At 46.8% G+C, this 26,364-nt stretch overlaps 2 protein-coding genes across 2 annotated transcripts in view; one reads left to right on the top strand and one right to left on the bottom strand.

Moving 5' to 3' along the window:
* Nucleotides 1-16,022, top strand: part of CLVS1 (clavesin 1) — an 82,657-nt gene extending 66,635 nt beyond the window's left edge. Inside the window, exons 3-5 of the mRNA XM_086472699.1 lie at nt 1,806-1,916; nt 3,053-3,288; nt 15,935-16,022. Coding sequence (XP_086328825.1) covers nt 1,806-1,916; nt 3,053-3,288; nt 15,935-16,022 — 435 coding nt within the window. The remainder of the gene's footprint in view (nt 1-1,805; nt 1,917-3,052; nt 3,289-15,934) is intronic.
* Nucleotides 16,023-20,985: 4,963 nt separating this feature from the next.
* ASPH (aspartate beta-hydroxylase) overlaps nt 20,986-26,364 on the bottom strand; it is a 98,963-nt gene continuing 93,584 nt past the window's right edge. The window contains exon 27 of the mRNA XM_086472621.1: nt 20,986-21,136. Within this exon, the coding sequence (XP_086328747.1) occupies nt 20,986-21,136 (151 nt within the window). The remainder of the gene's footprint in view (nt 21,137-26,364) is intronic.

A 26,364-nucleotide genomic window follows, 5' to 3' on the forward strand; every position in this document is an offset into this window, starting at 1 on the left:
TGCTCTAAACCCCAATTTTAGGTTATCCCAGGGTAGAACATCACTTTGGGCTTCACTTCACACTTCTGTTGGCCGCTGTTTTCTTCTCGAGGGGCTCAGACTCTCTGCAGCTGTTTCTCAGCACAGCCCAGCTGAAGCCACTGCAACCTGCAGCACTGCAGTAGCTCAAGTCAGAGCTGCGTCCCTGAACTCCAATGGATATGGCAGCAGCAACGGAAATACAGTCCTCTTCTTCGTGAACAAATGAACACCGCAGCAGAGCATGTGCTGTCCTTAAAAAGCTCAGCTCATAGTTTATTGGGATTTGCAATGGGATCACCTGTTATGTGACACTGCTCGGCCTCCTGCATGCTGGCCTGACTACCCACTAGTCTTGCACAGAGCTCCAATATTGAGATTTGTAATGATTTCAGGTCAACTGCCGTGTCTTAGGCTTGAGCAGCTTGGCGCCTGTGGCCGCTCACAAACACTACCCAAATATGATTTAAGGTGACTGCCCGGGCAATCCATGGCCAGTGCTAAAGAGCATAGAGAGCCCTGCCAATCTGCCCTGGGTGGTAGGAGGTGGTGAGATGCCTACGTAGTGCTAAATCTGGGGGAAAATTTGACCTTGAAGCAGCACAGAAGCTATACCGAGCAGGTGTACAGAGGATTTTCCATCTCACCTCACAAATCCACCCCACATCCTCACCAGCTGTGCTCGGTCTCCGATGCTCCAGAGGAAGGTGAGAGAAACCCCCAGGATACCCCGCGCTAATTGTGGGGGGAGTGAACCTGCTTGAGTCCCAAAGCCGAAGCCCTGGAGGAAGAGACCTGATTATGCTCTGTCTTTCCACGCTGAGCCACGGGGGTTAGGAGCACACAAGGGATGAGGACAGTTTCATCAGCGTCTCCCTTCACGGGGGAGAGACAGGCACTCTCCTCTCACTGGAAGCACATTTGCACGCAGGAGCAGCGGTCGTCCCACTATTTATGCAACATGAAAAAATCCAAGGCTCTTCCCTGACTGACTGACATTTGTTAGATGAGAGCGTAGGCACAAAATACCCATCACAATATACAACAACCTTTAAAGACATGCCAGCAACCTCCTCCTTTCTGAAGCGTGCCACGCTGGCTGAGCGGAGCAGGAGGCTGTTGCAAACACCTCCCCAGTGGGACACTACCTGCATGCTAATGTTGAGGGGGTTTGTGCACAGCCTGGCAGCCAGCGCTGGGCTCCAGCAGTTTCCATGGAGCCTTCATGGTGCGCTCTCCTTACACCTTCACTTATCAGCATTTCCCACCCATCCTCCTCCCCGTCGTATGCTGCTTGCTCACCCCGAAAGGTCAGCCATTGTGATGATGATTTTAGCAGGGGGGAGGCGGGGGGCCGGAGGGTGAAGAGGTGAGCTGTGAGCAGCAACGTGCGTGGGAACGGGGGGCTCGCTTTCCGCTGCACAATGAGAAATTGGAACCTCACAGGAGCGGTGCTCATCAACCCGCTCTCGCTTCCCAGCCTGGCCAAGGCAGATGCCTTGATGGAGTTAAAAAGTGTTCAGGCAAAGTGGCTGGAGACCCTGCTTTAAATCATCGGCCATCAAGGCATTAGTGTGTGGAGGGGGCTGCGTCTGCTGACAGAGAAAACTGATGCAAACGTTTCCAGGCGTCTTTCATTTTCCATCTCCCTCCTGCCCCCTCCCAGCAAGCCCAGTGCTCATTTGCAGATGGGAAGTGGCAGACTTCTTCCTCTGACTTGCATCCTATTGACTACTGGACTGAAACACTGCATCCATTAACTGCCTTCCTCTTCTTTCTCTCTGTAGGACAGCTTTCCTGCCCGTTTTGGAGGAGTCCATTTTGTCAACCAGCCCTGGTACATCCATGCCTTGTACACGCTAATCAAACCGTTCCTCAAAGACAAGACAAGGAAAAGGGTAATTAGATGGGGCCGGAGGGTATAGGAAGCTGCAGAGCCAGAGCAGCTGAGTGACTGCCAGCTTTGTTTTCTTCCTTCTTTTTCTCTCTGCATTTTTCATATGGCCTCAGAGAATTGCTGCTGTTATTAAAACTTAGAGTTTGCAATGATCTGAATTCAATCAATAACAGCCAGGGACCAGAAAGCTGTTGTCACTATCAAAGTGTAGGTACATTTTAATGGGACAAGGGGATAGAGAGGACTGGCCATGCAGAGGAATTAGCAGGCCTGGCTGAGGTCACCCGCAGTGAGGGAAACTTCAGCTCAACCCCTCTTTGTGGGAGTAAAATTTCCTATATCGTTCCTGCAGCAAGCTGACTGTTTTCACATGGTGGTACCTCATGTCTTTACACAAAAAAAGCCCGTGCCTGAAGGCTGTTTGCTCACGCTGCAGAAGAGGCAGGTCTTCCCCACCAAAACCCATGTGAACTGTGGTCCTGCGGTCACCTCAGCCATTTGTTCTCTGCAGTCTGGCAAACAACCATGGAGTCATCCCTCAGGAGGCCCCAGAGCCCACCCTGGGCTGTGTCCGACCAGGCAGGACAAGGGTAGTACCAGCCTGAAAGCAAAGAGGGAATAGAAAGACCCATGTTGTGGAAGCAGTGCAGAGCGGCTGTGACACAGCCTGGTCCCCCCCCCCGGAAATGTCAGTCCTGAGGTGCAGGGCTGGGTGGCCCTCTTGGATGCTGAGGACCTACTCTTCACACCTTCTCTCAGTAAGCTCCACTCTTTCCCTTTTCTTCTCGCGGCTCTTCATGCAAGCCTCTATCCTCTAGCAGCAGCAATAATCAGTTGTTATTCCTGACTTCCTCTTCCCCTGATCTGGTACTTAAGAAAGCAAAAGTGTTGTGTGCCAAAAGCAAGCAAATTGGGGTTTTCAGAAGTGTTCATAGTGCCAGCCTAATTCTGCAGCTGCACACCCCAAAGCTAAGTCTCTCTCTGCCTGCCCGAGCCAGCCCTGAGCACTTCAGAAATTCCCACCTGAAACTGCAGCGTCAGCTAATGACGCTCCACACCTCATTAGTGCTGTTATTATTGTACTTAATGAAGCAAGGAATTGATGATGACTTTGAACTTTCTTTTTATTTGTTAAAGATCTTTCTTCATGGTAACAACCTGAACAGCCTTCACCAGCTAATACACCCTGAATGCCTGCCCTCTGAATTCGGAGGGACTCTTCCTCCCTACGACATGGGGACGTGGGCTCGAACATTACTTGGCCCTGACTACAGCGATGAAAATGAGTACACCCACACCTCCTACAATGCCATGCACGTGAAGCACGCATCCTCCAACTTGGAGCGGGAGGCCTCGCCCAAACCCATGAAAAGGTCAGTGCTGCCTTTGACATCGGGTCGGATTTGGCTCTCTGAACAGGTTTGTAGTGAATCCAATGGGAAGGGCTCATCTGGCTCAGAGAGAGGCTGTAATTTGGCAAACGTTGACAGTGAGGAGCACTGCACCCCAGACTGCGTTCATGGTGCGGTGGGAGAAAGGAAGCCTCTCTGTGGAGCGGTAATTACTTGTCTGATTACTGTGCACAAAAACAAGGAGAAATTAATGAGCCCCTGCGCAGAGCATTGCAGAAAGTCTGTCAGAGTGAGATGCTCTTCTGCACGGCAGCAGCACCACTTCAGTGCTGGTCCCTGTTACTTGCTACTGCTGACCCCAGTTGTTAATGGTAAGGGTTTTACCTCTTCGGAAATGCAGCTTTTGTACAACGAACACCACTGCCCTCTAAAGGGAAAAGGGGTTTGTCTCCTCCCGCTGCTTCTGCTCCCGCTTTCTCTGTCCAGCCCTGCTAAGGCAGCAGAGCTGTTCTTCTGAGCTCTCTGATTAGGGGTTGTGCATTCAGCTCTGAACGCTTAAAATTACTCCTCTTGAGAGCATCACCCTCAGCCATGTGCGGTGGCTGCGAGGATGGGGGGAGGAGGGCCAGGTACCTGGCAGGGGTCCGCGGGCGGTTGGGCAGAGCGAACGCCAGCGATGGCCGGGCTGGCTCCCTGCAGGAGCGCGACATCTGCGCTCGCCTCGCCCTCCACACCGCGCACCTCGAGACTGCTGCCCAGGCAGATCACGGCGATGCTTTCATCGCGGCTGCCACTTGGTGAGCACGGCACTTTCAGACAGAGCATCACTCCGCCTGACAGGGAGCGGCCATCATTTTGTCACAGCAAAATCAGAGCTGACAACACAGACAAGCCATAATGTCATGCAATTAATTTTAAAAGTCTTTCATCTTTGGAGGAAAAAGAAATGCATTCTTGATTCACAGCTCCCTCCCAGGCCGAGGGGCTGCCACGCCGCCGCAGCTGCAAAGCGAAGCCGTGTGTTGGGAACACTCGCCCGTACAACTGACGTTGAGTGCTGTGAGTCCCACGACTCACAGGGCCACGACACCGCAGGGCTACAGCCCTTTGCAGGGTTGCAGCCACGGGATGAAGAAAGGCAGCCATCTGCATAGTCAGCAGTTCCCACTATGGACTGCCAGCCCAGACTGGGAGCCAGGATGAGTTTGCAGAGCCTGTCCCAGAGAGCTGATGTTAAACCAACTTTTTTATTATTTTTTTTTTTAGAGCTTAGCAGCGAAACACACTGAATGAAGTTTTAGAAAGATGCTAACTATTGTATTGTTATTAAAACATGTATCAAGATTACACAATTTATGTAGCTTTATAGAAAGAAATCTATAGTTTTAAAAGCTCCGAAGTGTTAAGAGCTGCTCACAGGTAAATCTCTGCTGAGGATCATGTCCTCAGCTGCGAAGAAGGGAGGGTCTTGGCATGCCCTCAGGGGAGAACCTCAGCTTGAAAATGAGTTCAGTGCCAGAAAACCCTGCCTCGAGGCAAAACCTTCTTTTATAATCTGCTCGCTAATACAAATGTGCATTAATACAAATATGGCGAGTGGATGAATCTAATTTGTCATGTTGCCTCTGGGCAGACTAGATCTAACTTTTAGCCTAATTTCGTTACTCGGTGGTTAAGTGAACCATCTGATCTTGTACCCCGTGGTCATTACTAGCTGTTAGAGGTGAAAAGTTCACTGCTTCCACAGATTTTCTCCTCTGAGAATTTGCTTTGATTCTTCTTCCCCTCAAATTACAGTTTGGTCTAAGTTGAAGTAAAAGCCTACGCCTGGGAAGCATAATTGTGTGCTTTATTAGATTTATTAGACCAGATTTATACCTAAGGCCTGTTAAAAGCTCTACAGACTCCTACCAGCATTACCTGTCTTCATATATCCCCCCTCCTTGCCTCTTCGCATTCATACATCTCTAACACAACGAGTTCTAGGCCGCGGCTGAGATTCCTGGATACTCCAGGGAGGTTTACACCAGGCATAAGTGATCTCCTAGCATTAGTCTTCATCTTAAATATAATTCCCTCACAATTGCCCTATCATTTTTTCCTTTATTAAAGCAATTTTTCAGTGTTATTAAAAATCTCTCCTTTCCTCCTCCACTCACAGTGTAAAAACCTTTAAACTCTTAAGTAAACGTGGTAATTTTGTGTTTCTGTGAAGAAATGTTTGGTTTCACAGAAAAAAAAAGGCAGCTGACCTTCTCTTTAGCACTTACATTCCTCTGAAAGGGGTAAATATATGAAGATTGAGCCTTCTTGGGTTTCTGTATTTTAAGGATGAAAAGCCTTGCTGAACAATTACGGGTCTTCTCCTCTCTGACTTCCCAGATGCAGGGTTACCTGCCCAGTCATTAGCTGCAGGGGAAAGCAGTGCTTATGAGAGGCGGATTTACCCCAGAGGCCGGGGGGATGGTGACTGTTCCCCCTCTCCAGAGCATGTCCTGCTGCGTGACAAGGTGCAAGGTTGCAAGTTGCCCCTCCTGGCTCTGCAGCCACTTGCTGTAAAGCTGTACAAGCACGTCCTCGCTAGAGCTGCCACAGGACCAGTGCTGTGCGGAAGCTTTCTTAATCCCAGAGCTCTGTGCTGCTGGACTAGCTTGGAGTCTTGCACTGTGACCACAGAGAAATGTCCCTGCAAAATGTTGTACTGCCATCTTCTTAGAGAGAAGCTCACCCTGGACATAATCTACTCCAAATAGTGTCCAGCAATTTGCGTAGCAGAGATGCTAGGCAATCAAGACAGGAATTGCAGATCTGGGAGAAAAATGCCAGGACGTGGAATCAGAGAATAACTGATAAAAATACTTCCGTAGCCACTCAGTCTATGTTAGAAAATGAATGCAGAGGGCAAGAAAGAGGGCATTTTCAAGATGTGCCTGAGACCAAACTGAAGTCATCACCTGCAAAGTAAAATAAGTCTCAAAATGGTGACCAGGAGAAAACAAGGCACCAAGCAGCAGTGGGGATTGAAGCTGGAGCTGGTATAAGCCTGTACGTTGGCTTCAGGACTGACAGCAGTGACTCGGCTCCCGTCACCAGGGCAGATGCACATAAATCAAAGGAAGTTCACCTGAGAGTTGTGAGGAGGGTGGGGAAAGCGGAGAGCATATTTTTCCAGCAAGAAGGTATAGAAGAGAGGGGTTTGTTCAGCCTCACAGAGCAAAGTTTGGAATGGATATGATCGCTCCCTATAAATGCAGGAGGGAATACAAACTGGGGGGAGAGAACAGGTATTTGAGAAAAAGGACAACTTAGGTATGAGACCAAATGGGTATAAGCTGACCAAAGTACACCTCGGCTGCATATTAGAGGAGCAGGTTTGCTAGTCATCAGAGGAGTGAGCTGCTGAAACAGCTTGTCAGCACAACAACTTGATACCTGAGTGAGAGGTCTGATGTGAGGTGGCTACCAGTGGCCACAGGAGACTAGACTTGCCACTCAAAGTCTCATCAGGTTCCAGTTTCTGCTCCCCTTAACAGCAACGAAATCAGAATGTTGTCTTCTCCCCAGCCACAAGCAGGGGTGGTTTTTTTCCCTGTGACCTGGAATTGCACAAAGATTTGTTCTCAAAAAGGAGTCCTTGTGTACTTTAGAGAATGGAAGCTTTGTAGATGGGTAAAGGATTGAAAATCTCCTCAGAAAAAACCTGCCGCTGACTCTAGTTACCAACATGATCTTAAAAATCTTGAGAGTTGACAGGTTCCTATAATATGGAAAATCTTTAATCAAAACCATTGCAATTGTCATTTTTCCACCAGTGGCCACACAAAGCTCCACTGGGGCAAAATCAAAACAGTCGAAATTGCGCTCCCATCTGCAGTATTATCTCACACCCTGGGAAAAATCCCAGAACCCAAGTACTGTATGAACAGATGGGAAACAAAGCAAAACAGCTGATGACTCCACATAATGAGTCTTAATGGCCAGGGGGGGCGGAAAAAGCAACAATAACAAAATCCATTCAGAATATAGCTGTTTATTAAGATTCAGCTCAGTGAAGTTTGAAATGGGCAAGGTGATAAACAGACAAACCAGCATTAACACAGCACTAGCAAAGCCAGTTCAATCTGAGAGCTTGGCCGCATCTGTTTGATAATCCTGGGAGCAGCGATGGCAAAAGACACATCCCCTGTCTTGGGCCACCTCTTCCGAACGGTCTGCATCCACGCAGGGAGCCTGGCACACACAAGCTGCAGGATTTGAGAGCAATGTAAATGGTATGAAAATTCAGAGCACAGGGAAGAAAATCACCTCCCTTCCACCTGCGGCCAAACCTTCTGTGAGCCCTGATGGTCAGGAAGGGGCCTTGGGTTGCATTGGTCAACAGGGAGCTAAAGCAAAAGCGAAGCGTTTGCCTGAGGCACTCGTGCTGGCTTTTGTGGCTGAGCCATTGTTGTTGGGAACAGCTGGAGGGTTTGTCTGGGTGTGCAGTGTAACAAACAGTGAGGGCGGACGGGGAAGCCTAGCGGGTGAAGAGTCAGAGATGGCTCCCAACACACCTCTGCGCCAACAGGGCGCGGCCCGCCGGCCAGCCGCGTGCCTGTCACTATTTGGGTACCGAGCAGCAGTGAGCGAGCATTCCCAGTTGGAGAGGAGGATTCGGTTGCTGGGGAAGATGTGAAGGAGCTCAGTTCTTTGAAGAGTTTCCTCTTGCCCCAGTGTCACCCCACTCTTACAATCTGGTTCAGCAGCAGCAAGTGACCTGCAGTAGCACGTTGCCTCCCTGTGACTCGCTTTTCTTTACAAGAGCTGCCTTTCTGCAGCTGCATCTGAGTCACTTGATTTCTGAACTGGATCGTCAGTCCCAGTGACAAAGACTGTTCTCTGCCTCCGCTTGTCCCCCACGCAGTCACCATGTGCAGCCTCCCCTGCCCTGCCAGGCATCAAAGCAGCGCGCGCTTTTAACCTGCTGCCAGCACAAACAGGTCTGAAAAACTACTGCAATTTCAAACTGCCCTGCAGAGAAAGGAAGTTTTACCTAACAGCTACATATCTATTCTGGCTAAACAATCATGCTGTTAATCAAGTTTATTTAACCAAAGTTTAATCAAAATTGGTGTTAAAAATTATTGTCAGGATAACATGGATTGCAGGAACATTGCTGTCACCAAGTCAAGCTCATTAGAGACTCGGGAAATTCAGAGTTAGGGTAAAACTTTTAAATGAAAACTTTTAAACTAAAACTTTTAAAGCAGAGCCAAGCATGCTAATCGTGAAAATGTACTAATCAGGCATCGAGACACCATTAACTTTTCCTGCTGTGAAGCAGAAACTTGAGCACCTAAAGATGCGATGACCTCCCTAGTGGTTCGCCAAGAGCCCCCATGTTCGGCACCTTGAAAATGCAGCAAACCCCCCTGTTGGAATGTGTTGCCCGCAGTGTGGAGTCAGAGTGTGTGGATTTTTATGTCCTAGATCAGAGTGAAAGGATTTTAAAGTACACATTCAGGTTTGCCATTGTCGCCTCCTGATGGGTGTGTTTTCGAAAGGACTGATCTTCAAATGAACTTGGTGCTGAAACTAGTTATTGGTTCTCAGAAATGAGAACCTGCTCCCAGAAAGAAGGGTGTCACCACTGGTATACACTAACCCCGACTGGAACAGTTTCAGATCCAAAAGGGGCCATTCATGGGGGTGACATATGTGAGGGTTTTGTTTATTCAGACCGGTTCCCCCATATGCCCAGCTGGGCTGTGCAAGGCAGACCTTTCTAGTTGTTATCCTTGGTTTGACCCTAATGTTCCTTCGCCATATGTTTCTGCTTTTATGGGTCATGTTTTATGCCGGTTCACAGTCAGCACCAATTTACTGCAGGAGTAGTAAAATACCAGCAAATAAAAATCAGTATGAAAATGTGTGAAAACTTCTCACTGCCCACAGATGGCAGCTGCGTTGCTCTGCTTGTAGCTGGGGTGCATTTCCACATGTGCTGGGGGAAAAGGGAAAGCCTCCATGTAAGCTTTCATTTAAAGAAGCTCTATAATTTGAGACCTACGGTGCAAGACATATATTCATTGTTTTATTACGAATTATTTCAAACAATGGAGAATATCTGAATGCTTCTGTGGAAATGTTTCTCCCATCCGCAGGTTATGAATGAGGCATGTCTTGATAGTCAAGCAGGTGACTCAGGGATGTTCATATCACGTAATGCATGCATTATTGAGCTACGTAGATTATTAGCTGTTGAACAGTTTTATAGCTTTTGACCGGAATTCTGCTAATGTATCAGAGAGAAATGGAAAGAAGCCCGTGGATCTGGCACGTTAGCAGGTCCTGGGGAGGCTACAGGGGAGGCAGTGCAGAACACCCGCAGAAGCCAGGAGTGAGAGACGCGGAGGAGGCGATGAGAGCCGCACCGCCACGTCTGAGCCAAGGACAGGAGGGACGGGTAGCTCGTGCTGGGGGTGCCCTGGGACAGGGCAGGAAATCGGTTGATCTCTGATGGAGTCGTGGGTTTCATCTGTTTACAGCACCCAGTTACCACTGCTCGGGCGCACAAACACAGGCTGGAGGTGAGAATGAGAGCCAGCGCTGCTCAGGCTGCCTAAAATATTGCATTCTAAATTATGTCTTCAGCTGGCTATAAATTTGCCAAAAGTTTAGTAGTTTGGGTTAGAGACATGACACTTAATAAAACAAATGGTTTTACACTGCTTATGGCTTTTGCTGCCCTGTGAAAAATCCACCTACATCTGGCTGAGTTACAAGCCTTTGAAAAGGCAATTCACACATGCTCTGTAGAAACGTATTTAATTTTAGCATTTAACGACCCTAAGGATTGCCTCATGCTTTAGCTTGGCCTCCCAGAATAAATAAACTTGTTCAGCTCGGGTGGATGGTTCAACACCCACAGTGTGCATGTCCTGCCCAGGCCACGGGGTGCAGAGGGCTTTTGCAATTACGGCTTCTACTCGTGATCACAACAGCTTTCCCTGCACTAGGCCAGGCTGTAGCAAGACGTGGAGCTGGGATTTGGCAGACTGACTCCCCGTACTGTCGGGGCTGCCTCCTCCCCGCTGCTGGTAGGAGAGAGGAGGATTCAGCGGTGAAGCCAGCGGGGATACTGAGGACTTGGGTCACTGGGACGGGAGCCCCAAGGTGGGTTGGAAGACAAGGTGGGCATAAAGGGCTGGAAGCAGCTGGGCTAGGAAGCACACTTGGTGGGCAAGAAAATGGGGATGTTTAGGGGAGGGCTGATGGAGAGCAGGATTGATCCCTTGGTTAAGCCTGTTGGGTGCAGCCCTGGAGAAGCAGATCCTCCTCTCCCTCTCTCCCCAAGCCCCTGCGTCAGCCTGGCAAGTCACTTAAACCAAACTTCACACAGATGGTGAGATTGCATGTTGCTTGTTTCCAGCCTGCCAAGCTATAGACTCTGGGGGTCTAATTTCCAGAAATACTCAGCGCTCACCTGCGACAGAAACCAATGGGACGTGTGCTTTGAACGCACACGCTGCTGCGTGATGCTGAGTGCTCTGCAAAATCATCCCCTCGGCACTGGGAAGTGGGCACCCCACATTAGAGGAACACTTGGACCCGAATCTGAGTGTGCCTCAGCTCTCCGCATGCAAAATGGAAATAAAAAAAGCCCTCACAGTCTTGCTATGGCAGTAAATGAATTAACATCTAAGAGGCGCACAAGTGCTGCATTGATGAACTCCACAGAAAAGCTCAGGAGGGAATTAACAAAAGCTATCTTCAGAGCAGGCTTGGAATAATATGCAGCAAATGTGTCACCGAGCCACACGCTGAACTGCTAGAAGACAGCGACATAAATAGCCACTTACTAGCTCAGCACTGCCTACCCTGGGCATTGAGGGAGGGAAGAGCCCTCCGAGACACAGCAGGGCGTGCTCCTGGGGCTGGGGCACAATGCAGGGCTCACAACGCCCCCACGCACCCGGCCCAGCGCCCGCTGCCCCCACAACCCACCTTCTGGCTTTTCCCGCTGTGCCGGTGCTCGATGGGCCAGCCTCACTGGTACATCTGCAGGGCAGCTTTCATGCTGCGGTGCCACTCTTGTTAAGGGCAAGAAACTTCTGATGTGGGGTGGGGGAGCAGGAGGACTGACTTTGCTTTCGGGGCTCCATCTTCCCTGTTAATGCCACACAGAAGTGAAGAGACTACCATTCAGTGGCAAATCCGGTTCAGACACTGGGAACTAGAGTCACTGGAATGGGAGCAAAAAAGGCAGCCTGAAAGACGAGGCAGGTGTAAAGGACTGGAGTGTCTGAGCAAAGGGACTGGAAGCTCTTGGGCGAGAAAGAGCGCTTGGTGGTCAAGGAACTGGGGATGCGCAGAAGAAGCGTGAATGGTGATGACAAGTGCTCGTGCGTGTGCATAATATTCATAAAGTGGAAGAAGTTTCCTTCTCCACCTGGCTCACTGCGCCAGTGCATCACTTGACCAGCTCAGCTGCGTCCCTAGACAGGGATGCTGTGTCCTCTCTTTGAAAGGCCGCAGTGGCACCAGAGCTGCCCCTCCGGGCTGGTCTCTGTGGCACAGCACCGCACTTAGCGCAGGGCTGTGAGCCAGGGCGAGTGCAGAAGCTGCGGAGCTGCGTTAGCAAGAGATTTCAGCAGGGCTGATGAGCCCGGGCAGGGAGCCACACCGTGTGGCTTCTGCGCCGGGGCTGCGCACTGCCGAGCAGAGCTGGCCTGTGTCTGCCTGCATCACCTGCAGGAGCAGACACAGCTTTCAAGATGCCTTGCCCATGCATTTCATTTTCAAGTGCTTTCAATAATAAAAGAATACCTTTTATGGCAACTACTTCACACCTGCACATCTGCACGGTTTCTCTAATCTGGGGGGAAAGTCCTCGGTTTTCCCACCTGAGGAAGGCGTGCTCCGGAGGTGTGCTGCACCCTCCCCTGCACTCTGATAGGGAGGGAGGGGGGCAGAGAAAGAAATGCCCCTCACACCTTCGCCGTACAAAAATTCACAGGTGTGATTTTGAAAAAATGCTTGTTATATTCTGTAAAGAGAATGAATAATTGGGAGATGAATGGCCCTAGGGTGCTGGTGAGATGGGAACTAGAGGGAAATGAGCAGATGGAGGTGAGGGGTAGATGAACAGAGTCACACGATGTGATCTGATTGACTGGCTGCAGTTTGGCACTCTGAGAGCCTGAAGCCTCCTGCACTTGGGGAAAAAAACCCGTGCCACCCTCCTCCTTCCTCCACCCCTCCCCAAAAGAAACCCCACACAGATGTAACGTGTCCTCGCTCCTGCAGCACACCAGCATTGCTGCCCTGAGGAGCATGAAATGAGGGATCAGAGAATTGGAAGATGTCTTTTGAGGCAAGCATGCCACGGTACGCTGGCAGCTACTGCTAGCTCAGTGCAGGGTTGTGGCATTTTATTTTTTACAGGAAACAAAACCGATACCCAACAGACATCAATTCCTGGGAGCTGATTCACTCCAGCTGCACTCTGACAACAGCCTTCTGAAACCAGTGCAGCTGGAAGGTCTGCATCCAGCCTTCTGATATGGTTTGTGACTGAATTTGAGACAGTCACTTTAAAATGACCACACACATAAAGCCATCTGCTCTCTCAGACAGCGATGCACATACCTATGCAGTGCTGTCATCTGAAATGTATGGCTGACCTGCTGGAGGAGCAGCTGGGTAGTGTTGATTTTCCAGACTTCCAAATATTCTTGCTGAACAGTAAAACAACCACGGGGGCTTTGACTGACGCTTTAAATGGAGCACACTCAAGCGGTACCTAGGCTTAGAAGTGAGACTGAGGATTCATTTCTCTTTCCATTTCCATTTTGCTCTCCTAAGCAAGGTTTCCTACCCTTGGAAACTAGGCTAGGAAAGTCTACGGGCACTGACTCATCCGTTAATTACACCAGCTTAGCTCCCAGCCCAGGGTGATCACATTGATGAAACCAACACACAGGGCACACTCTTTCAAACAGTATTTGCCTTATATGAATTCCTACAGCCGCAAAACAGAATTACTGGTCAGCTGAAAATGCTTTCTGCAGCAGTAGCCTATTGCAAATCACCTTTTCTCTGTCATTAAACAAAGTATAGCTATAGAATACAGAGTCCAGGGTCTTCCAGGCCAGTAAAACACATATCGCCCACTGAGTTACTACATTAGATTGGGAGCTGCATTGATATATATTGACAAAACGCTTTTCTGAGCATCTACATTTTTAGTATTTATCATAAATGAAGAACATGAAAAAAGTATTTCAGAATCTTGTTGAGAATTGAGTAATTTCCTTCTTTTTTTTTTTTTTTTCCCTAGATAAAATTTAAGTTAAAAACAAAACTGGAAACACTTTTCAGCAAACCAAAACCTGATGCGTTTGGAAAATGGAAATCCAAACACAATAGCAAGCCCTTTATTGTGGTGTCTTGGAAAAGAGTGATGGCTGTCTAAATCACTACTGTGCCCTTCAGACAAACGTCTGAACTGCTTATTTTGGGACAGAGGGTTAAGCACCTTCTAGCAGGGAAGGAAAAGAGACTGTGGCTGCAGAGCTTGGCAGATACTAAAATCTCAGTTGGATCCCTCCTCAGGTTGTTCAGAAGGGCTGGGCACAGCCTTTGAATCATTTGGTATCTTGAACCTGGCGGCCAGGTGGGCTGCAAGGCACCAACCCGCTGCTCTGGCTGTCTTGGCTCTGAGTGCAGAGCAGCAGCTGGGACCCGCGCGCGGAGCTCAGGATCACCTTCCTCCCAACCCGGCATGCACCTGCACACCAGTGTGGGGGAGGAACTGCTATCTTGCTCTTACAGGTGCAAGAATTTTCTTCTGTGTAACGAGATGAGAGCTGGGGCAATCAGCAGCGACCACAAACGGCACAAAGGCGAGACTTTTCACATTTGCCTTAGAGCAGACGTCCCGCTGCACACTGGCAACTGCTGCAAAGGGTCTGCGGCTTGTTATGTTCACTGTAGGGCGGTGGGTCAGAGAGAAGCAATGCCTTGGTGAGAAGTGTTAATCAGGGGCTGTTTAATAATAATTGAATCTGGTGGCCCAGAAAAGGAAATAAAAACCTGTTGATGCTACAATTTGAATTCTGTATCAGTTTCAAAGCCACATGGTGAGTTTCACTGCCACAGACCAGAAACACGTAAATTGCCATTTTGCATAATCTCCTGCATCAGCTGCTTTTCAATATTAAAATGTAGTCATAAACATTACGCATGTCACATTACTGTAAAAAATACGCAGTGAAAACATTTGGGTAAACATATTTTCTTTGAAAATTTTGGCATAAAATCTTCCCATTGAGCATCCAGTTTTTGTTATCTCTCTTTGGAGATTTTTTTTTTTTAATGAAAAATTTTTATTATGCTTTAATGAAAGCTCCAGGCATTAGAATAAGAAAAATAATCATACATATTATTCACAATCACAGTATTCAGTCCCGATCAAGTGCTGCAGTACCAAAGGATGCAATTTATTAATGATTCTTGTCAAAAGAAAGGTGATAGCTCATCTCCTGAAATAGCTAAAGCTTAAACTGCGGTTACCATAAGGAACCGCTAGGAAGTACAAACACATCCTGCAGGGAATGGGCGCTGCCTCTCATTCTAAAAGCTGTCCATGAGAAAACGGGCTCTTTGAAATGGTACTGTGTGCTACGCAAATGCCTGGGCCGGGTGGGTCTGCCCCTACCTTTGAAAAAGTTCGTGATTCACACAGTGATTTTGTGCTCAAGCTCATTCCCCACTCCAAACTGGGAGGCAACTCCCAGCCCGAAACAGAGAAAAGGTAGATAACAAATCTCTGTAACATTAAACTCATCGGTTCCTCCTTCCACAGCTCAGTGAGCAGACACTGGAGCACACAGATCGCAGAAAATGAAACAGTCTTGAATTTTCCCACAAATTTAAGCCCACTCAGCTTTTGTTGCTGCAAGAAATCATAATTATCCACCTTCTCTAGCGTTTACTCATTTTTTACATGTTAGGCGTTTTTGGTCCATTAGCAGCAAAGGCTAAACTATGCTTCCCGCCTTGAAGACAGAGATGGAGTTAAAATGGACCAGCCCTGAACAAAGTTCTCCTTCAAGGGTGTAGACAAGGAGATAAATTGCTGGACTGGGCACACCAGAAGCTCTCTCATTGCCATATTAATTCTGGGTTCTTCTTTGGTCTTGGGTACCTTGTGGAAAATCTGCCCCTTTAACCCTTACATCAGTAAAATGCGATTTATCTACTTGTCTTTCTCAAGATTTGTAACAAGCATGAGCCGAGACTCACTCCGGCAACCGCTTGTACGAACGACTTTACTCTCCAGCAAGCGGTCGCACAAGCAGATGTGCCTTGGAGAGCACTAAGCACCAGCAGCTCTCACGGGACCTCAGGATCGTCCCTTTAAGCTGCTGAGCGCATTCAGCGTTACGGAGAGTAACTGGGCACTCGCGATTCTGAAGGCATCTGAGGTCTGCAGTGAGTCGCGCCCCTGTTCAGGTTTGAAGGGACGCTTCTCTAATTCCTTAAGTGTTCCACAGAGGAGAATTAAAAAGCCATAAAGATGAAAATGGATAAAAGGAAAAACCACGAAACAAAGCAAAGGGACTGCAGGAAGGTGGGTGCTGTTGCACAGCCTTCGCTAGCGCGCGTGTCTTCTTGCTTTCAGGTCCCAGTCCGTGGTGGAAGCCGGGACGCTGAAACACGAAGACCAGGGGGAAAGCGAGAACACCCAACCGCTGCTGGCTCTGGACTGAGCCCCCATGTGCCCACCACACAGGTACATTGACAGACTCCCACCCTACCCGAAACCCACCGAGCACACCACGCACGCACGCACACGTCCTGCTTGAGAACAAGTCCTTCGTGTTTCTTGACCGAGTCACAACAACTGCCACCAGCCATCCGACCGTGCGGCCGACACCGAACAAAACTGAGACATTTCTGCTGGTGCAGGAGTCTGTCCAGACACAAAGAATTTATTTTCCCCTTTTCCCCTTTTTTTTTTTTTTTTGACTTATGACATTAAAATGTTGGAAATGGCAGAACTGCATTCTCTGTTTAAAGAAACGAGAGTGTGGCAGTAGTTTTCCTGAGGACTCCAGCAAGGATGCTCAGTTTCATAGAAGTGAAGGTTAAGCATGTTTTAAAGAAAAGCACCTCAGATTTAAACTTTGTGCTGTAATCAGCAGTTTAATCTGGCTCAGAGGGCAGAAACAGCAGCATCTACAGTGGTCAAGTTTTACAGAAGGATTTTGCATTAAAAAAAGAAAAAAAAATAATCCGTGCCAGCATAATGCCATTCAACACAACACTTTGTGACTGCCTCATCCATGCTGCGTGCAGGGGTCGCGTTTCAGTATCTAGCAAAAAAAACCTTCTGAAGCCCTTACAAAACTGTCAGCTAACCGCAATGAGCGGTGTGGGCAGCAGACGCACACAATTTGAAAGGCAACTATTTAATTTTAACGATGTTTTTTTTTTTCCACAGGCAACTCGGGAGCCTATTAGATCCGTGTGTGTGCATGCGTGTGCGCGTGTGAAGGGGGGGGTGCTAGGGAGACCCTTTGGACACATTCACCAGTGATTAATGGTTCAATCCAGATTGTTTTATTTAGGTCACAACAGCAAATGAAAGCTCTGCAGAGCCATTTACCCCCTTCCCTCCTGCAGTCAGCGAAAGGCGTAGCCAGAAGGGTATGCTGATTGCAGATGCGGGCCAAGGTTAAAATGAAAAAGGAAAGCTCAGAATTAATTATTCAGTACAAGCTTCTGCCAGAAGGAAACATGGAAGAATAGAACTGAAATGCCAAAGATCAGTTTGTTATTTCTCTATTTGCTCTAGCTGCAAAGAGAGTCCCATCCCTTCATTGAAATGGAAACAGGATTAAAGAAATAAAAGAAAAATTGTTATCAAATTGCACGTGCAGTGACTTTATTTCCTAAAATGGTTACAACCGCTGTAGACACATTTGGTCTCTGCTTCAATCACCATACATTGAACGTGAGACAGTGGGTCTTCCAGCCAGCGGATGGTCCCAGCAAGGCAACACAGGAGTCAGAAAAAGCAGCAGAAGCTTTCAGGAACATGAAATAAGACAGCTGAGCCCACTTATCTCCAGGACTTCTCCCCCTCCCCTCCCCTGGCAGCACAACCTAATGCAGGAAATCAGGAGGTCAGCTCCTGGGGACAGACACAGCTCCCATCCCCTCCCCGGGCTCACAAAGACTCACAGGCGTTTGCATTTGTCACAGAGAACTTGCTTAAAGCAGAAAGTAAAAAACCCAACAGACAAAAAAAGGCAGATGTCGGCCATCGTACTGCAGTGTTAATGAAGGAACACTTTGGTTTATGGTTTTTCTCTGTTAATACACTTACCTTCTGTGCCACTGAGTCTTTGTGATGACCCATTACCATCACCGTTCAGTCAAGTAGGACTTGTTCTGCCCAAGAAGTGCAAATATCACTGAAATCTGGTCCTTGAGGATTAAACCTTGCAGAGGATTAGAATTATTTAATTTTTTTTAGCTGTGACATGAATAAACACATACAAAGCCTTTATTGAACTGCAGGATCTTACACAGAGGCTGTGCTTGCAAGCAAGGTAACCACAGGCAGGAAGGAATCCACCTCCTGCATCGTGATGAGTATGTGGTGCCTTACAAGCAGGAGACTCTATGGCCCTTTTCTGTCATTTCCCTCCATCAATAAATCTAAAGAAAAAAAAATTATTAAAGTTGGAACGGTTCTCCATTTAAAAACCATTTCCATTCACTTCTTCCATTGGCATTCCCAATGTTGAAAAGCTTTTTCAAGATGAAACACCGGTTGGCAAACAGGAATACTAAAATAATATACCACTTATTCATGGCATAATTTCTGCAGTTGGCTACATACATATATATATATATATACACACATATATATACACACACCTATATCTCCTCCCATGTACAGAGCTGATGCAGTAACTGCCCCCGACAAAAGGACGTGCTCCCAGCTCCTGGACAGGCAGGCACAGAGCAGACTCCCTCCAGTGCTGCAGACGCTACCCATAACCCACCTTCCCATGTTCAAGGCACTTCAGATTTTAAATGGCCAACATACCACTACACAGTTTACTGAACACTGCTACTCCAGCACACGCACATCTCGGTCAGACTGCTTTTAGCTATTGGCCAGTCGCAACTGGCAAAGATACAGTTTAGGCCTCCAAGGGAGCCACGAAATAATCTGAAGGACGGCATGGATTTTCATAAATAAAGCTCCAAAGCTTTTACCACTCCTTTAGTATTTACTCTGAGCTATAGAAACTAAAATGCAACATTAATAACAATATTCTTAAACCACAAATCTTGGTTTAAGCAGACCTTGACTCCTTCTTTACAAACCATGTCTTTATTTTAGAGAATTACAAAATAGTTTATAATTTGTGCTGCTTGATCACTTTACAAAGATACAAAATACAGCCTCTGACTAAGCAACTACCAGGAGATTTAAAATGTTTTAAAAATGTTTTTACCCCCCACAATAATGAGTACCTCATTTCCAGTTTTGCACATGATTCTCCTATAGCTCTACAAAAGTATTTTTATATTTTCTTAAGTGTGAAACCTAGAAATCTTTTCAGTTTTCATGACGATTAACCGACAACTGTTACTTTCTTGAATACTATGTATCGTCTCGGTGCTATTTTTCATGCAGACCACACATTAAAGCCTAATTATCACAGCTGTCTAAAGCTGACTCCTGATCAGAGAGGGTTTATCAGTTTAATAGTCAAAAAGGAAATTAAAGTGCACACCTCCAGAAACGGGTTACACTAACTCGTGGTGCAATCACCATGTGCTACATGGCATTACAAGATTTAATTACCTGGTAAAACACCAAATCCGAAAAACCATTCAGTTTATGGGAAGGCAAAGCTCTTCTCTATATTCTGCTTCGGCAAACGTGGCATTCTGGTCACGACACCCAGGTACCACGGTGTCGTCCCTGCAGCACAAAACCACTGAGCATTAAACAAATAAGATGACTGTTCAGGGTCTTTTGGACAATGAAGCCAAAGCTGTGGGGACTAAGTGACCCCAACATCTCCGCGCTCAGTGCTTGTCTCTCACAGCCCTCGGTAACGACGGCCCTGCCTTGAGGAGCCCCGAGCACCCCCGCACGCCCATCCACACCCAGCTGGTCTGTGAGCGAGCAGGGAACAGCCAGCCGTGACCATCAGCCACGCAGCCTCGGGTCTCTCTCCTGTCAGCCTCCCTACAGGTCAACTGCGGAGGGTCCGGCACCCCCCACCTCCCACTCAGCAGCGCAGGGCTGAAAGACCAGCCAAAGCCTTCAACACCCACCCAGCTCCCCTTCCCGAAAACCGGCCTTTTGCCACATCGTATGTTCTGAACAGCAAACACAGAGCATACGCAGGCCCTACCGGGATAAGACTACTTCAGCATTGCGTCACACATTTCGAGGCAAGGAAAACACCGTTCGGTCAATCAAAGGAGCATTCAAGCACTCTGCAGGACGCTGGCAGCAGAAGTTAAGGCAAGTTAATAACCTGAAGCTCTTTGCCCGCTCTGCATTCTGGCAGGAAACAAAACTAGACCTTGTCCTTCTGCCCAAAGCACAAGGAATTCTTCATGTATTTTTTTTCTGCTGAATCAGCACCCGAGGGCAGCCTAGAAGGAGCTCCTGGAAGGAGGAGCCTCTGGAAGGAGGAGCCCCAGACCCTTGCTGGGTAGAAAACAGCTATCACGGTTTTGTAACAACAGGAGAAACAGCAGTTCACCACTAAGAACCATCAAGCACTCTAAGATCTGTGCCTACAGATGTCACATTTGCTCAACATCTTCCAAAATCACATTATTAAACTGAAGGATGCCTGCTAACTACGGGAACTACTTCGCTTCAGAAGAACAAAGCTTCACTAAGCAGCGGATTATGCAAGTTTCTGTTTGCATTTCCTGGAAGGCAAGAGAAGGCCACACTTGGCAAGAATGCAGTCAGTCATATATAGTGTTTTTCTTCTGCTGATAGCTAGAGATGCACCTATATATATAGTTTTTTTAAAAATAGTGGTTGATTAAAGGAGATTTGTTCCTAATTAGGCTAGAAAAATACAGTTACTCAGGTAGAAAAAAAATACAAACCACACATAACCCATTCACATTATCTACAGTTGATAACACAGGGACACATTCTACGTCTAAAGCAGCTACCGTTACAATTGCATACTGATTTTCAAAGTTGGTCTTGTGCATATGTTTGCAAATACCTTACAAGTTGCTTCCCAGATAAAAGCCTGGGGAATATTTCCGACGGAGAATTGCAAATCTTGTGCCTAAACATGGTCGGGCAGGTGACTGACTGACTGCCTTTGAACGCACAACACGGGCATGGCAAAAACATCTGCACATTCCTCAGCTTGAAAATCCAGACCGATCGCTCTTTGGCTAACACGATTTGTATTTTCAGACTTGCAGCTGGAAAAACAATACGTATCAGTGCCGTATCAGTACAGAACAAAACATGGCTTTTTTTTTTTTCTTCTTCTTTTTCATTTTTTTAAACCAAGTCCTCTGTGATCGCAGAATGTTGTCCGTATCTCTTCTAACCCTTACAATACTTGCATTCTTTGTATGCTGGATATATTAATCCTATTTGCCACATTCCAAAGGGGTTAAAGCTCCTCTGCTCCGCACATCGGAAGGAACCCCTTAGATAGCAGGAAGGGTGCGTCTCTGTTGTGCCGTTAACTCAGGGTGCCACACATCCACAATGAATATCAGGCGATAATTTTCAGCATCCTGCCACACTTCATGTTCAAAAGAGTCATCAAAAATAAGGACTTTCCCTTCTTCCCAGGTTCTGCAACACAAAAAAAGAAGATGCTTCAGTGTAGTATTTGAAGTGCTGTGGAGCAGCCAAGCTATGTATCAGCTGTGAAGATGCTCTTTGACATACACTCTTTGTACTCTTAAACAGTACATATTGCACGGTTAGGATTTCACTTCCTAATATAAAGACATTGGAGTACCAGAGTTTTAACTGAAATAAACTACAGAGAGATCAGCCTAACGGGCCTTCGTATTAGCAAGGGAACGGTTCCCCTCACTCTGCGTAGTTATGCCCACACACACATTCAGACATGTATAATATCTGTTATTTATATACTCTTAATGAGTTGAGTGCAATAAGCTGGGAGCAGGCATAATACTGGTGTGGTAATCAACTTTTCTCCTTTTCTAATCAGACACATACACAGTGAGTGATGCAAACCAAGGGAAAGACCAGTAATGCGGTCATATGGTTTGAAAACAAATTACATTACATCAATCTGCCTTTTCTAAAAATTAGAACAACAGAATTAGGCCCTGATCATGCTTAAAATTTCAGGGATATTAACAGTCTTGTCCTGTAAATCCATTCAAAGCACAAAGTCTGAAGATTTTTCTTCAGAGGCAGGTTGCAATGCCACCGTGCACACTGGGGTAACTACAATGTTAGAGCTGAGCTGGAAGGATGAGACCACGTAACTCAAAGCCCCCTGCTTGCCCAGCACTGCTCAGGCAGAGCCGATCACTGAGCAGATGTAAACACCCTGCGTGAGTGTTCATTACCACGTGGAAAAGACAAGTTTCAACAGTGGCACTTTTCCAGGATCTGTACCTGTGTTAGGCACAAGAAGGGATACACACCATTTATTCAGAGTGGTTTGGTTTTAAGCACCTCCATCATTTGAAAAATTAACAGAATCATCAGATTTAAAAGCCACAAGAGGCAATGTAGAAGGGAGATATTAATTATTGAAGAATCAGTGTTTCTGCCCATTTTTACGAAGTACAGAATCACAGAATAACTTAGGTTGGAAGAAACTTTGGAAGGGCATCTGGTCCAAGCCTGTGCTCAGGCCAAGACTCACGGCAAAGTTAGATCCAACTTTGAGGTTAAATGAGACAGCTCAGGTTCTTGGCTAGTGGACTTCTGCAACCATGAGCGCTCCACCACCTCCTCCTGTGTTTCACCTACCTCACTGTGAAAATTTCATTCTATCTAGACGGAATTTCCTTCACCATCACTTGTGTCTGTTACCTCTCATTCTATAACTGCACACCTCCGAAAAGAGCCTGGCTCTGTGTTCTGCACAGTCACCCATCAGTCGCTGAAGACAATAACTAGGGTTCCCTTTGGCCTTCTCTTTTTCAGACTCCAAACCAGCTTTCTCAGTTTTTCCTCATGTGCCATGTGCTCCAGTCTCCTCACCATCTTCTTCATCCGCCATTGGAGTCCTCTAGTTTTTCAATGACTGCTTTTGTACCGAAGAGCCCCGGACTGGATGCAGGACTCCAGAGGCAGTACCTTGAGGGCAGGAGAGAGGGAAAAAACCTGTTCCCCCCAAACCGCTTCCTATACACTTACTAACACAGCCCAGTACACAGCTAGCCTTCATCAAGCCAAGAGCACACTGACTCAGGTTCAGCTTGTCCCCCAGGACCCTTAAGTCCTTCTCTGCAAAGCTGCTTTCTGTGCAGACATCACCCAGCCGGTACTGCTGCGAGATGCTGATCTGTCGGTACCAGCTGCAGGGCTTTGCACTCGCCTTTGTTGAACCTCACGAGGTCTCGGCGGGCTCGCTTCTCCAGCCTGCCAAGAGCCGGATTCATAATTTGGCAGAGTTAAATGCAGTCCTGATACTGCAAAAAATCAGCAGCTGATTGGTGACCACTAGTGCTAATGCCACCACACGTCAAAAAGTCACTGTGCCGGCCATTTGTCACTGCCCCTCAGATCTTGATCTCACCTACTGCACAGGCACAGCGGCTGACTGTGTGTTATGTGGTTTGTCCATGGCAAAGTCAGGCAGTGGCAAGAGCAAAGCAAATTGATTTTGCATTGCAGCAGGACAAAAAGCATGGACTTGATTATATCCCTTCAGGTAAGACTCGATGAGTAACAGTCAGTCGAGGCAATACTGGTCAAAGAAGCCTCTCTATAATGACCACACAACCAAGTTTTTAACAGGATCCCTTAGGAGCTAAAGCAGTCCCTGAGGATGGATGCCCTTAAAGGGAATTAGGAACTGTGAACAGCAGCAGTGGTAAAGAAACAAAGATCTTGCCATCAAAGATGGAAATGCATTGCTTAGGTCATTCAACTGTGTCCACTCACAGAGAAAACAATTTTCTTTTTTTCAAAAACAGTGTGAAAATGAGTTTTAGACTCCCAAGTCATCCCGGTATTTTAATTTTTAATTCAACAAAAGCAAAAATTAACCATCAAAATTTATGAGGTTGTGCTGTAGCGTTCTGAAGAGAAATGGAAATTGGAAATTGGATCATTTCACCTAAAATGATCATCTAAACATATTTTAAGCAAGGGTAGATAAACCAGAAAGCATAACATATAGTAAAAATTTCACACTGGCTTGCACACAGACAGCAGCTTTGAAGGCTCAGATAATGAGCCTTGTACAGGTTTCAGCTGTGAGCACGTGTTTTCTCTGCTACCACCTCAGTTATCTGGTAACAAAAACAGTTTGTGCCATATAGACCCCGAGTCTCTGCTACTGCACTGAAGTTAATCGGGTATTACTCAAGTCAGTGGGAGTTAACCGCTTGCAACACTACAATGTGTTAAAAAATAAGCAGGAGTTTTTTTGAGGGATGGGGTTTTTTTGTTGTTTTGGGGAAGTTTGGGGATTTGCTTTTGTTTGGGGGTATTTTGTTTTGAGGGCGTTTTTCTTGTGGATTTGTTGTTGGGGTTTTTTTTTGTTTGTTTTGGTTTGGTTTTTTAAATTAAACCAAACTTGAAAAATCCTGCCCTAAATAGCCTGAAAGTGCAGCTCAATTAAGGACAATAAGAACTCCAAGCACCCAGATGAAGTAGCTTCAGAGGTGAAACCCCAGGATCTGTCATTTGCATCATAATGGGATGGGCTGTTTTGCACAACAAAGAAAAAGTCATAAAGTTGACAGAACTATTAGCCCCTTTTGAATAGATTACAAACCCCACCATTAGCATGCAAATAAATATTTTCTAGAAGCCTTCACGGTGTGAGAAACACTTCACAGTGGGACCACAGGGACGATATTATTCTGGTCTGGTGCTGAGCCACTTTGAGGGAGTTCCTTCATCGCCTGCACACCCCTAGTGTCCCCAGTTCCAGGGGAGATCTCGGCCTGGACTCTGCATAAGGCTGTAATTCTGCCCCTTCCCCTCAAACAATGATGACCTTGTCTGACAGCGATGTTCAATTTTGATAACTAGATATTATCTACCTATCATTTTTGTGCATTGTACCCTACACTTTACAGAGCTAAGACTTCTAAATGGCCCAACGACCCAAAATGATCAAAGCTGTACAGAACACCCAGCAGGCGTACCCACTCCTCGCAGCTGCCAAAAGACTCTTCTGCAAGCGAAGGAGTGAGACATGGTACCAGATGGAGCTGAGCCGCCCTTCCATCAGAGGGTGAGCTGCACTCTAACATTGCCCCTCTAAGCTCCCACGCTGGGGGGCACAGAGGAGACCAAGCACAAAATCTTCCCCGTTTCTGTTCTCTCATACACAAACAGCGGGACAGGAGGCCAGAAAAGGCCTGACCTATGCTAACCTTCATATTTGGGCCAGCTCTCTTATTTGAAACTAGTTTACCCCTGCTCTGAACCACCGGGAAGGAGGACGGACAATGCCCAAGGCAGGGTTTCCTCCTGGCACCATTCCCTTCCACAGCCGGTCACCCACCTCCTCTTTCAGGAGGGAAGGAGTGTAAAAACCCCCTTTCACTGCCAGCAGCAGACACACTTTCAAGGCACTCAGGGAAAACCCTGTCTTTGATTCCGAATGTGTAGCTCTTGCCAAAAGCCACTGAAGTGAGAGCATTCCAGCACAGGCTGCGGTCAGCTCTTGAGCGTTTCACATTTCCAATGAGCAAGTCCCACGCACAAGACTGAGCCAGGTTCGGGAGCCTGGACACGGACGTGCCTGTCTGCAGCGCACCCCTTCTCCACTCTCGACTTGGAGAGAGCGCTGCTGCGAGGAGGTAGTGAAGTTCATTTTCCACAGGACTAGCCCTTCTGTTTGGGTTAAGGCAAAGAAGGGTCTGGCCATAATAACAGGTGGTGAGCTGTGGACAGCCGCGCTCTTGGCAGCAGATCAAAGCCACCACTTCATTCACTACCCAACAGCCGCCTAATGGTAACGCCGTTCAGTCACCACCAACCTGAACTCACAGACTCCACCTCTCTATATCAGTCCTCTAAGTCCTCTCCCTCCATCCAGCTCATTTTGGATATTGGATTGGAATGTTGGAAATACATGTCCATCGCTACCTAGATGTGGGTAGTGTAGATTGTAACGCTGACTGTGACAAATCATTAAATAAGCTCTACATTGGCAGGAGTCTACAGCGACAACATTTTTGGTTATAAACAGTTGGATACTTCTATCCTTAAAAATTCTAAACATTTCTTGTAGTTGTTTTCAAATGTTATGAAAAAAATCTTTGCTACATATTGCAGTCATGCAGACAGGAGTAGCATTTCATTTCTCGGTATCAAATATATCTGTACATTATTACCATGAAAAGAATTCAAAATTAATGCTTGTTGCACTCCGATGCTGCAGACATGACACAGAGTCTTCCAAAAACATACATGTAGATATTAAGCATCATTAGAATTTCAGAAAAGTCTCAGAAAATTAAGTCTGTAAGCAAAAAGCAATGTAGTTAATACTATATTTTTCTGTCTGTGTTTAATAATAACACGCAAAAACTTAATCACATTTTCTCATATTTTCCAGGGGAGTATATGCTCTGATTGTAAATGAATAAGCTGTTGCATTTTATTTTGGTTTTTGCACCAGGCAAACAGAGACAAAATTGGTCTTCAAGTCAGCATAATTTTTCCCTAAGGGGTAAGAATTCTTCCCTAAAATGCACTTCAAAGAAATTTGCTACCTGTGAAACTCATTGGGCCAAACCCTTCATAGACATCTTCATCTTGAAGTCAACTACAATTGGAATATTTTTAACTGAATTATGACAAATAATATCAGTTAGGAAGGAGGCTTCTGCCAGAAACACAAGAGTATG

Source organism: Leptosomus discolor, chromosome 13 (assembly GCF_034619465.1).
Source record: "Leptosomus discolor isolate bLepDis1 chromosome 13, bLepDis1.hap2, whole genome shotgun sequence".
Lineage (NCBI taxonomy): Eukaryota > Metazoa > Chordata > Aves > Leptosomiformes > Leptosomidae > Leptosomus > Leptosomus discolor.